This window comes from Thalassophryne amazonica, chromosome 16, assembly GCF_902500255.1.
Source record: "Thalassophryne amazonica chromosome 16, fThaAma1.1, whole genome shotgun sequence".
Lineage (NCBI taxonomy): Eukaryota > Metazoa > Chordata > Actinopteri > Batrachoidiformes > Batrachoididae > Thalassophryne > Thalassophryne amazonica.
The window spans coordinates 65,400,205-65,413,715 of record NC_047118.1 but is presented as its reverse complement, the minus strand read 5'-3'; the positions used below and the strand labels follow the sequence as shown (position 1 = coordinate 65,413,715).

Below are 13,511 nucleotides of genomic sequence, written 5' to 3'. Positions count from 1 at the left end.
ATTCTAACAGAGAAAGCTGAGGTCTCCTCCTCACTTGGCTCTTTGTCGCAGTGCTTTGACCTCTTGCTGACCTTTGTGATGGCCGGTGCCCTCAGCAGGGTGAGGAGGAGACCCGGTCATACGCGGGGCATTTGAGTAGTGCAGGATAACTTGCGCTCATCTGTAGCGAAGCTTCACTGGAGATGTCGGAGGGACTTCGCCGGCGTGACCATGCCTCCGGGTGGAGGAACTGGCTCGAGTGGTCGGAGCAGTTACTGAGACGAGGCCTGTAGAAGCCGGGATGTCGAGGCTGATACAGGTCCTCTGCGGTGTAGCGTTTCGTGAACAGGTAGACAGACATGACGCCGGCACTCTGCAGTTGACAGTAATACATTAGTTTACTTCGAACTACAAATAATTATGAATCTGTGCACAACTTGGCCGATGTTAAGCAACAGATCAGCAACCGCTCAATGAGCAGTCTTTATTTTGGTGTCAAACTTAATTTGCCTCTAATGGAACACTATCAAATACTGAAGAGTTACTATGGTAACAGTCATATGCACCCATTATCTGCACTAAGGACAGATTTACTCAGAGGACTCAAATTCATACTGGATCCAACTGAACATTTCCGCTGAAACCATCTGTTTTGACCTTTAACCCCAGTGACATGACGTCTCACTCTATCTCAGCAGATTTAGCCATTTATAATTTCATGTGTGCGAGAGAAGACTCTGATTAGACAGTGTTTTGTTAAACTGCATTTATATAGCGCTTTTCCATCTGCATCAGATGCTCAAAGCACTTTACAAATTATGCCTCACATTCACCCCGATGTGAGGGTGCTGCCATACAATGCGCTCACTACACACCAGGAACAACTAGGGGATTAAAGACCTTGTCCAGGGGCCCTTAGTGATTTTCCAGTCAGGCTGGGATTTGAACCGAGGATCTTCTGGTCTCAAGCCCAACGCCTTAACCACTAGACCATCACCTCCCCTTTGTTTTGTCCAATAACTTTGGCCAATATCAGACTGATACCAATCCAGAATATACAGTAGTGTTCAGAATAATAGTAGTGCTATGTGAATAAAAAGATTAATCCAGGTTTTGAGTATATTTCTTATTGTTACACGGGAAACAAGGTACCAGTAGATTCAGTAGATTCTCACAAATCCAACAAGACCAAGCATTCATGATATGCACACTCTTAAGGCTATGAAATTGGGCTATTAGTAAAAAAAAAAAGTAGAAAAGGGGGTGTTAACAATAATAGTAGTGTGGCATTCAGTCAGTGAGTTCTTCAGTTTTGTGGAACAAACAGGTGTGAATCAGGTGTCCCCTGTTTAAGGATGAAGCCAGCACCTGTTGAACATGCTTTTCTCTTGGAAAGCCTGAGGAAAATGGGACATTCAAGACATTGTTTAGAACAGCGTAGTTTGATTAAAAAGTTGATTGGAGAGGAGAAAACTTATATACACGTGCAAAAAATTATAGGCTCATCTACAATGATCTCCAAAGCTTTAAAATGGACAAAAAAAAAACAAACAAAAAAACAGAGACGCGTGGAAGAAAACGGAAAACAACCATCAAAATGGATAGAGAAATAATCAGAATGGCAAAGGCTCACCCACTGATCAGATCCAGGATGATCAAAGACAGTCTGGAGTTACCTGTAAGTGCTGTGACAGTTAGAAGATGCCTGTGTGAAGCTAATTTATTTGCAAGAATCCCCCACAAAGTCCCTCTGTTAAATAAAAGACATGTGCAGAAGAGGTTACAATTTGCCAAAGAACAAATCAACTGGCCTAAAGAGAAATGGAGGAATATTTTGTGGATTGATTAGAGTAAAATTGTTCTTTTTGGGTCCAAGGGCCGCAGACAGTTTGTGAGACGACCCCCCAAACTCTGAATTCAAGCCACAGTTCACAGTGAAGACAGTGAAGCATGGTGGTGCAAGCATCATGATATGGGCATGTTTCTCCTACTATGGTGTTGGGCCTATATATCGCATACCAGGTATCGTGGATCACTACTGTAAACTCAGCGCACTCCTACTCAGAACCCAACAAGCTTAAATTTTTTATTGACAAAACAAGAACAACAAGAAAACTCAGACATTTATCAAGACCATTCGAACATACTGCGAATTAAAAACAAAACAAACAAAAAAGTGGTCAGTACAGTCCATTTAATAACATACAGCCCTTCCACCATGTTTAAACCATGCTTGGTCCAAACTGTTTGAGTTACACAGTTATGAATCTTGCATTTGACCTTTAAATGTCATCCAAGATCTGAAGATCTTGTTACTAATGTAAACGTGACATGAAATTTCATATCTGTATTTAATTGTAGCCACACGTGTATCTTTAACCAACTAGCCAAGTAGCCTCTGTGCACATGTATGCATGCAGCTTTGATCACAGACAAACTGGGGAGAGGTGACGTTTGCTGTTTGGTATGCCTCTGTATTTTGGGTCAAGGATGAATGCCGCTGTAACAGACATGGGCTAATATTTTTGGAGAAATTACAGATATTACGTAACAGTGAAAAATGGACGTTGATAATTACATTCTGGACTCACACCATTGCAAACTGTTATTCTTTTTTACTTTCACTTTTGATACTCTGTGTGCTTCTTACCCTGTGTGCTGCTATACAATGCTGCTTGAATCTCATTTTCCCTGAGGGTGTCTTCCCAAGGGATCAATAAAGTTCTGTCTAATCATTCCAAATATTTATAGAACTTTGCATAATTTATTACCACCCTTGAAAAATATCAGCTACCTATTTTATGAACACGACCCAATCTAGAGCCTGTGGATCACCATGGGCAACATGCTACTTTAAATGATCCCCAAAGCATTTAGCCCAAGGCATTGACTTTTAACCATTTTTTTCTCCAAATCAAAACACTTTGGTCTTGGCTGATCCTCTTTATGCCTTCTTTGACAGATTGTGGTGGGAAAAGCCACAGAAGACATTTATGAGACCAGTTTGACACTGTCAAAAAGGAAACGTTGATTTTGCCAGTAAAACTAAAATTTACAGGAAAAAAGCCAGAGTACTGATCAGAACTGTGGATCATTTCTTGTGTACATAGTGAATGTTGATAATTAATCAAGATTTTGATTAATTATCCCTCTCCCAATAATAAAGTAAAACCCTTCAGCTGCTCCCTTGTTTTCACTTGGGGTCACCACAGCAGATCTGAGTTTGTAGCGTCAACAGCAGATGCTACTACGTATTATTGTGAACACCCCCTTTTCTACTTTTTTTTTTACTAATAGCCCAATTTCATAGCCTTAAGAGTGTGCATATCATGAATGCTTGGTCTTGTTGGATTTGTGAGAATCTACTGAATCTACTGGTACCTTGTTTCCCATGTAACAATAAGAAATATACTCAAAACCTGGATTAATCTTTTTAGTCACATAGCACTACTATTATTCTGAACACTACTGTATGTGGCACGGTTTGTGTTTGGTGTGAGGTTGAAAGTGCACGTGAGCAAACACACATGGTCAGCCTTATATCTATGCACAGCCAAAGTATTTAAGCAATCGACACCAAACCTGGTATGGTGACTAGAAGCACTTAGGTTGGGGGAGGTCACTGGGGTTGTGCATGTGCACGAACACACAGTCAGCCTTATATATTAGATCATGACCCGCTCACTGGAGCCCTTATGTGCACAGTTCACATGGTACTCAGGTTGGATAGTAAGCATCACACTTTACTTACTACGTAGTAGTGACTTTAATTAGAATCCGAACGGGCCAGTGTGCACTGCATGCGAGTTAAGGTTTTTTTTTTTTTTACTTAAAATGTACCTGCTTGCATGCAGACTGTCGATATGCCTCCCAAGAAGCAGGGGGCGTTAGGTCATAAATCCCCAAGTACTAAATGGATGCAATGTAATAGAGCTGAGGAAAGATCTGCAGAGACACTAAGACCATTATATATCCCACAGCATTGCAGTGATGCAATATGCTATCACCTTTTTATCATCATTCACTTGATGTCATTAATGTCACAAATTGCACTATGAAAGTTAATGATGACAACATGCACACAATGCAATGCAACTTACTACACCTTAATTAGTCTTTAATAATCTAAATGTGATGTGGACTCATGAACAAGTTTAAACAGATTTAAACAGACTTTTCACACCTCGGTCAGCAGGAAGGAGATTGCAGCGAAGGCAAATGACCAGCCGTTCTTATAGGTTAAATAAGTGTCACTGCTCTTCGTCCTGTTGAGCATTTCGTCATTTATACTGGAGATGTAGAGAACCAGGCCCACTACCAGAGCCAGCCCTGGTGGAGAGAGAGAAAGAAGCTTTATTCTTCAAACACACACACACACAGTAAGAGGCACCACATGAATAAAAAGTTCACCTGACAGGATGAAGAAGATTCCAGAGACGAAGGCCAGGATGGTGCGATGTGGTCGCACATGTCCGATGTTGTTCAGGATAAAACCGATGAACAGGAAGAACAAGCTGACCAGAGGGAACGGGGTGGAAGATCGGATCATCTCTGGGAGGAGCAGGAGAGAAGAAATCTAACTTTAACCAGATTAAAAACATTTTTACGATAGCTGACAAGTTGCAGAGCAGGTGGATCAGTGGATGAGCCATTGGACTTCAAATATGTAGCCCTGTGTTCAATTCCCCCTCATGTCCGTCTGTGGCCTTTCATCGCCCTAGTCGACCCAGATGTAAATGGGTACCAGGCTTACTTGGGGAAGTGTGGAACCTTAGCAGTCACCCCCGGATGGCCTTCCTGACGCAACTCCACATTACACGGAGAAATGTAGCAGGGGTGGGTTTTGAACGGGGAACCTTCCACAGTGAAACCTGTTGTGTGTTGGGGGGTTTGGCTGGGCATTGTTTTGCTGTTTTTGTATTTATTTTCCTCCCAGGTGGTTTGGGACTGATCTCTGGGGAGAGTGTGCTGCAGAAGAGTCTCTCACCTCTGTCACGGTGATCTGCTGCACCTGTTGCACTCACGTGCGGCTCTTTATCAGGACGATCTACGACACCTGTGGCATTCACGTGCAGATCTAAGGACTCTCAGTTGGTGTCAATGAAGAAATGAAGAGCTGCATTTAAGCCAGCAGTGATCAGGGCTGAATTGCCGGAGAATACGACCTTGTGACGATCGTTTGGGGACGCTGAGGGCCGCTCCAGATTCTGACATTGCGCCTGTGAAGGAGGACGAGGGTGAGAGGCAAACGCTGTCAGCACACGTCAGAGGTGATTATTCTGCAAGGCTTATCTGTAATTGTAATTTGGCGTTTTTGCGCAGCTATAATTAAATATTGGTGAAAATTGTTTGGTTTGCTCCTCACGGCAGTGGCGCGCGGATTGATTATCCTCCACTAGCTGTGAGCAGCAGCCCTTTTGAACTAAGTCTGAAAGCAGACCTGAACGTGTAGCTGATAAGTGTGCCTCTAAATAATATTTCGTGGTAACAGTGTTGAATAACTTTACCTCTGTTCCTCCTTCACAGAGTACAGTCCTGGGAAAAGCCACCTGGGGGGTGTCGGCGGAATTCCTGAGTCCAAAACGTTCGGGCTCTGATTTGTTGAGATGCTGAGAAAGCGCGCCGCCTCTTCACCTCACCAGACATATTTAGTATTTTATGTACAGCACAAGGGGGAAAAAATAAAACTTGTTTCTTTTGGAACTGCTTCTGGTTATTTGACGCTGGGTTCAGTCAGACGCTGGATCGCTCCTCAATCCGCGTCCAAACCATAACAGAATTCTCCAGCCATTCCAGTATGGACCCAGCGGCAGAAGCAGTTCCTTTTCAGGAAAAAGTCCAGAAACACCTGGAGATGATTTGGGAGCAAGTACAGCACCTTTCGATCCAAATTAAGCAGACAGATGCCCGTGTTACGGAGCTTGTAGCGTAGGCTGTTCCGCTTCCTGCGGTTGCAGCTCCGGTTCCATCGAGCCCGGTACAGATAAGTTCGCCGTCCAGAGATTCGGCTCCTGAACCGGTTATTTGTCGCTCCTCAATCCACGTCCAAACCATAACAGAAACCAAGTGCAATCTAATCACATTTAGATGTATTAGTCCCACCATGTTTGAAGGAAATCAGCCCATCTGATTTTGCATTATCTTGCCCCCCCCCCACTATTACTGCTGCTGGATAATAATACAACATCACTGGAGGAACAATTTACTGGGAAGCTGGTGTGAAGATCTGCTCTATGAATACTCACTGAACACACTGACTGTGGATTCTGAGCTCAACTGGCCGTTCATGGGCATGACGTACTCGATGGAAAAACAGCGACCGGACTCTTCACCTGCAGACACATGAACACAATCTGTAGCTGCATGAGCACAGTTAACATTCAGCCGGCTTGGAATCCAGAAAGTATTCACATTTTGTAATGTTACAGCCTTATTCCAAAATGGATTCAATTAATTTTTTCCCTTCAAAATTTTACTCACAACACCCCATAATGACATGAAAGATGTTTTTGCTGCAAATGTACTCAAAATAATAATAATAAAAACTAAGGAATCACATGTACATAAGCATTCACACCCTTTGCTCAATATTTTGTTGATGCACATTTGGCAGCAATCTATAACAGCCAAGTGGCCTCTGTGTGCATGTGTATGGCTTCAATCACGCAGAAAACAGGGAGAGCTGACATTTGCCATTTGTTATGCATATGTATTGTGGGTCAAGGATGAACACTGCAAAATCGTAAAGTTGATAGGACTAATATTTTTGGAGAAATGAGCAATTTTAGCTAACCAGTAAACAATGGAGATTCTGCTGCAATGCACCATGGGGGTTTGGGGTTTTAAATGTTATTGTGGTCCATGTTAGTTTAACAGTGTTTTTAGTGTTATTGATGTATTGTTTTGGTAGTTTGATTGGTTTAGTCAGTTTAGTTAAGTCTCATTTTGCCGTTACCATGAGTGAGTTACTTTAAGATTCATGTTGCTGGTACCCCTGTGAAAAGTGCGTTGCCTTTGATGTCTTCAACTGTCTCTGTTTCTGCCTGTCTAAAAATTTCATTTAACCAGCTTAGTCCCATTGAGATCAAGATCTTTTTTTACAAGGGAGACCTGGGCAATTATAAAGTTTCCAGTTCACCTAACCTGCATGTCTTCAGTTGTTCTGAAGCCACTCCTTTGATATCTTGGCTGTGTGCTTAGGGTCATTGACCTGCTGAAAGATGAACCGTTGACCCAATCTGAGGTCAAGAGCACTCTGGAGCAGGTTTTCATCCAGGATGTCTCTGTACGTTACTGCATTCATCTTTCTCTCTTCCTGACTAGTCTCCCAGTTCCTGCTGCTGAAAAACATCCCCACATCATGATGCTGCCACCACCATGCTTCACTGTAGGGATGGTGCCTGGTTTCCTGCAAACATGACGCCTGGTATTCATGTCAAAGAGTTTAATCTTTGTTTCTCAGAACAAAGAATTTTGTTTCTGATGGTCTGAGAGTCCTTCAGTACCTTTCAGAAAACTCCAGGTGGGCTACTATGTGCCTTTTACTAAGGAGTGGCTTTCATCTGGCCACCCTAACATACAGGCCTGATTGATGGATTGCTGCAGAGATGGTTGTCCTTCTGGAACATTCTCCTATCTCCAAAGAGGAATGCTGGAGCTCTGACAGAGTGACCATCGGGTTCTTTCTTGGTCACCTCCCTGACTAAGGCCCTTCTCCCCCGATTGTTAATTTCAGGCAGTCAGCCAGCTCTAGGAACAGTCCTGGTGGATCTGAACTTCTTCCATTTACAGATGATGGAGGCGACTGTGCTCATTGGAACCTTCAAACCAACAGAAATGTTTCTGTACCCTTCCCCAGATTTGTGCCTTGAGATAATCCTGTCTCAGAGGTCTACAGACAGTTTCTTTGACTTCATGCTTGGTTTGTGCTCTGACATGCACACTGTCAGCTGTGGGACCTTATATGTAGACTGGTGTGTGTCTTTCCAAATCATGTCCAATCAACTGAATTTACCCCCAATGGACTCCAATTAAACTGTAGGAACATCTCAAGAATGATCAGTGGAAAAGGGTGTGAATACTTATGTACACAGTTTTTTTAATGAATTTGCAAAAATAAAAATAAAAAACATGTTGTTATTATAGGGTATTAAGAGTTGACATTTGAGGAATAAAATGAATTTCATCCATTTCGGAATAAGGTTGTAACATAAAACAATGTTGAAAAAGTGAAGCGCTGTGAATACTTTCTGGATGCACAGTATTTGTGTGTGATTGGTTCCACACTGACAGCACAACAGCTGCAACATGGTGCTTCCAGCCCCACATCAGTCTCTAATGTGACAAACATTTATCAAATGCTGATGGAATATTGCTGAAAATGAGAAGCAGACAGAAGAAAATATAATAGTTTTGGGTTTGTTCCTTCCTAAAAGTGGTCATTTGTTCACCAATGTTATGATTTATCAATACTGAATGAACGTAGGCAGCAACGAGGTGGAGGATGAGTTGCAAAAATCAAGGTCATTTAATGTTCCAGTAGTGACAAATAGCCGAAAGAACAGGGGTAAAGAGTCCCAAAAAAAAACAGGACAAAGTGATCTAATCAAGGACAGCACACACAAACTAAATGCAACTGCTACATGAGGTGACAAACAATTCTCAAAGTCCTTACAAACAAGGCAGGGACCAACGTGAGCAACATGAAACCAACGCCAGCAAATGAACAAAGAAACAGGTGCTAGTTAAATACAAACTCAAACTGACAAACAAATGGAGGACAGGTGTGTGACAGGGTCAGGGTCAAAGGTCGAGTGACAACTAAACAAAAGGTGATCAGAAATTAAACAGACATCTAAAGTAAGTAGAAATAAACATAAGCTAAGAAGAAGAAAAATCACAAAACCAAAATACATAGCCAAAAATGACATAATACCTAATCATAGAACTGAAAAAGAGAACATAGTGCAACAGTGGAAAAAAAAAAACAGGCATAGAGACTGACACCTAAAGAAGGAGGCAAAAATAACAAGAACTAAACAATAACCAAAACTACATCAAGAAATAAAAGTACAAACCCAACATGGAACTACAATGTGAACACAGTGTTAGAGAAACTACACATGATAAACCACAGAACATATCCAGAGACAAAATGACAAAACCCACAAAGACTGGGACAGAGGACAGAAGACAAGGACTAACCACAAAGATGATAGAGAGACAGACCATAGACATAGAAGACAAACACCCACACGGACAACAGACCAGGGAGGAGACACACCGAATACAAAAAGGGGCAAAATAACACAAACATCTACACAGAGTGGACAGAGGACTGAAAAACCTATAAACATAAAGACACAGACAGGGCAGACAAACGTACACACACAACAACCAAATAATACATCAGTACAATATCTCAGAAGCTTCCATAACTGTCTCTAATTCAACTATTTGAGCCATATGTTAAATAATATTACAAACCCTTTTATTTTGTGAATTTCTTGATGTTAAATTTTTAATGAACAAGAGCACCTAAATGCTCTTTCAGTTGGTCCTCTTAAGGAAATTTGTGCTGAGCTTCATTCATTTATTAATTTTCTATACCTGCTTCTGTTGGGGGGGGGGACTGGAGCCTATCCCAGCAGCCACAGGGTGAGAGGCGGGGTATGCCCTGGATAGGCTGCCAGTCCATCACAGGCACACATACGGACAGACAAACACATTCACATGCTCACCAGTTCACCTAACCCGATACGTGGGAGGTAGCCGGAGCACCCGGCGGGAACTCACACAAACACAGGGAGAACACACAAACTCCACACGGAAAGGATCAGGCAGGAAGTGATCCCAGGACCTTGTTGCTGTCAGGCAACAGTGCTAACCACTAATCCACTGTGTGGCACCACACTGAGCTTCATATTGCTGAAAAAACACACATAGATGAGTTTCTTCACTGACCGACCAGGAAGCAGATTCTCCAGAGTCCCAAGTGCAGCGACGACCTGATGTCTGCCGTCTGATTGAGAGGCAAAATGACACCTTCCTCCAGGTACAGCCAATAATCTGTGCTGACTCCAACTCCCAGCAACCCAAGACTGCAGAGTGCAAACACACTGCTCAGCAGAGTCAGGGCCTTCCTGCTGCACAGGCTCATTGCCGCCACTGCTTGAGTTTTTGTGGAAGTCCAAGAAGCAATCTGGTGGAGAAACAAAAAGAGAGGTTGAATCATGTGCAAAATGCGCAAATATTCCACCTCTGTCAACTATATTTACCTAAATTATTTGTCAGGGCGGATCTGCCTTCAAGTGAAGGAAAGGGGGGGGGCTTGTGTCTTGGTTGGGGGTGTTAAAGGCACGCCCCCACTACTTTATTTTGGAAATCTTCTAATTCTGCATGCAGCAGTGTTCATCAATCAGCCTTTGTTTATGCAAGAGCTTTCCCATATTTGATCACACCTTTGGTGAGCAGCTCAATAAGTGGAACAGTTCTGACCACAGCAATGGTCAAACAAGGCCAATGTCCATTGGATTCTGTGACATAATGTTACCCTGGAAGAAGATACAGCTTGGGAAATAAGTATTCAACGCGTCACCATTTTTCTCAGTGAATATATTTCTGAAGGTGCTATTGACATGAAATTTTCACCAGATGTTGGTAACATTGTTGGTGATAACAGCTTCAAGATGCCTCCTTTATGGAGAAACTGTGCATTGCTCGGGTGTGATTTTGGCCCATTCTTCCACACAAAGAGTCTTCAAATGTTGAAGGTTCCCTGGACCTCTTCTATAAACTTTTCATTTTTTTCTATAGATTTTCCATTGGATTCATTCAGGTGATTGGCTAGGACATTAGCAGCTTTATTTTCATCCTCTGAAACCAGTTCCTTGGCTGTCTGCGTGTTTGGGATCATTGTTTAGCTGAAATGTCAACCCTTGTTTCATTTTCATCATCCTGGTGCATTTTTATTGAGAATGTCTCTGTACATTTTTCCATTCATTCTTCCTTCAGTAATATTAAGTTTGTCAGTGTTGCATGCTGAAAAACAGCTCCACACCATGATGTTCCCACCTCCAAACTTCACTGTTGGTATGGTGTTTTGGGGCTGATGTGCAGCGCCATTTATGGTGTGTTTTATGGCACCCAAAGAGTTCATTTTTTGGTCTCATCTGACCAGACTATATTCTCCTAGTATTTCACAGGTTTATCTAAATGTTGTGCAGCAAACTTTAATTGAGCTTCAACATACTTTTCTTAAGCAATGGAGACTTGCGTGGTGAGTGTGCACTCTGGCCATGATGGTCGAGTGCATTACTTATTGTTTTCTTTGAAACAATTGTTCCTGCTAATTTCAAGTCTTTCTGAAGATCTCCATAAGTGCTCCTTGGCTCTTGGACAACTCTTTGGATACTTCTTCACTCTTCGCCTGGTTGTGGCTGGTTTATGGTGAAATTATGGGTGATTCTTAGACTACGGGCACTTATTATGTCCTTTGATCATATTGTATGAAAAACAGAAAAAAGGTGAAATTTCACACTTTTATAGTTCTCTTTACAATGAAAGTGTGTTAAGAAATTTGTTCTAGTAGTCTATGATGACTTTTTCACCTTTTTTCAGCATCATTATATGCAAATATTGCCGTTTTGTGCTTGTCCCACAGAGAGAAAACTGACCCACCTTTCGTCAAAAAAGTGACAGCTGCCAATCAAAATCGGCCACGTCACTAAGCCCCGCCCCCTCTATGACGTCATAGCCAATCAGAATCGATGACGTCACTATGTCCCGCCCCTAAGCCCCTCCCCTAGTCCCGCCTCCAAGCCCCGCCCCTTATGACGTCACAGCCAATCATAATCGATGACGTCATTATGCCCCGCCCCTAAGCCCCGCCCCTGATCCCGCCTCCGAGCCCCCGCCCCTTATGACGTCACATCCAATCAGAGTCGATGACGTCAGTATGTCCCGCCCCTAAGCCCCGCCCCCAGCTCCTCCCCTAGTTCCGCCCCTGGCTCCTCCCCTAGCCCCACCCCCAAGCTCCTCCCCTAACCCCGGCCAAGCACCGCCTCCAAGCCATACCTCCCCTCCCACCCAGGGTCTAATATTTTAATGTCATTTTATTTCATGAATTAAAGAACGATTAAAAATACCTAGATCTTTTTAATGTATTAAAGAATTAACTAATTCTGAAATAATTAAACATAAATCACTGTCTATTATTTAATGACCCTTTAATATCTTTAATTCTTAAATTATTACGTTTCCTTTTCTGTTTTTTAATTCGTAAATTAAAGAAGGGGAACAAATACCCGTCTCTCTCGGCTGTAAGTCTTTGCAGCAAGACGGTCAAATACCCACGTATAGAGCGCGGAAACATGACCCCAAAACTGACCCACCTTTCGTCAAAAAAGTGACAGCTGCCAATCAAAATCGACCACGTCACTAAGCCCCGCCCCCTCTATGACGTCATAGCCAATCAGAATCGATGACGTCACTATGTCCCGCCCCTAAGCCCCTCCCCTAGTCCCGCCTCCAAGCCCCGCCCCTTATGACGTCACAGCCAATCATAATCGATGACGTCATTATGCCCCGCCCCTAAGCCCCGCCCCTGATCCCGCCTCCGAGCCCCCGCCCCTTATGACGTCACATCCAATCAGAGTCGATGACGTCAGTATGCCCCGCCCCTAAGCCCCGCCCCCAGCTCCTCCCCTAGTTCCGCCCCTGGCTCCTCCCCTAGCCCCACCCCCAAGCTCCTCCCCTAACCCCGGCCAAGCACCGCCTCCAAGCCATACCTCCCCTCCCACCCAGGGTCTAATATTTTAATGTCATTTTATTTCATGAATTAAAGAACGATTAAAAATACCTAGATCTTTTTAATGTATTAAAGAATTAACTAATTCTGAAATAATTAAACATAAATCACTGTCTATTATTTAATGACCCTTTAATATCTTTAATTCTTAAATTATTACGTTTCCTTTTCTGTTTTTTAATTCGTAAATTAAAGAAGGGGAACAAATACCCGTCTCTCTCGGCTGTAAGTCTTTGCAGCAAGACGGTCAAATACCCACGCATAGAGCCGCTCGCGGAAACATGACCCCACGGCTGTAAAACCTGTTGCAGACGCTGTGTCTGTGTGAGTGCGTGTGTGTGCGTGTGTGTGTGTGTGTGTGTGTGTGTGTGTGTGTGTGTGTGTGTGTGGCGGGACACCCGCTGAGCGGAGATGCTGCCCCGAGGTGATGAACCCGAAGAACAATAAACAATGCTCCTTATCACTCACGCCAGATGATGTTTTCTTTTAAGATATTAGCCGATCGATCATGGTGCGCGGGACACCCGCTGAGCGGAGATGCTGCCCCGAGCCCGAACAATAAACAATGCTCCTTATCACTTACGTCCCTGGGAACGAGTCAGCGAGCATTTCCACTACGACCGGTGAAGAGTGAAGATGCCTGGACCCCCAGCTATGGGTATAAAATAGAATAAATTTGCGGAAAAAATCCTGGAAAACCATGTTGTTTAATTAAGTTTTCTTG

The 13,511-nt window shown here is 43.1% G+C and overlaps 1 protein-coding gene across 2 annotated transcripts; it reads right to left on the bottom strand.

The window, feature by feature from the left end:
* On the bottom strand, window positions 1-10,200 carry LOC117527737 (voltage-dependent calcium channel gamma-5 subunit-like). 2 transcript variants are annotated; one of them, XM_034190206.1, is made up of 5 exons: window positions 9,943-10,200; window positions 6,225-6,311; window positions 4,390-4,530; window positions 4,163-4,308; window positions 1-352 (listed from the first exon to the last, which is right to left on the bottom strand). In XM_034190206.1, the coding sequence occupies exons 1-5, from the start codon at window positions 10,136-10,138 to the stop codon at window positions 92-94; spliced, it is 831 nt and encodes a 276-aa protein (XP_034046097.1). In that variant the 5' UTR covers window positions 10,139-10,200; the 3' UTR covers window positions 1-91. The 2 variants fall into 2 exon arrangements, with proteins under 2 accessions (XP_034046097.1, XP_034046098.1); XM_034190207.1 differs by lacking the exon at window positions 6,225-6,311.
* Between the last annotated feature and the right edge of the window lie 3,311 nt (window positions 10,201-13,511).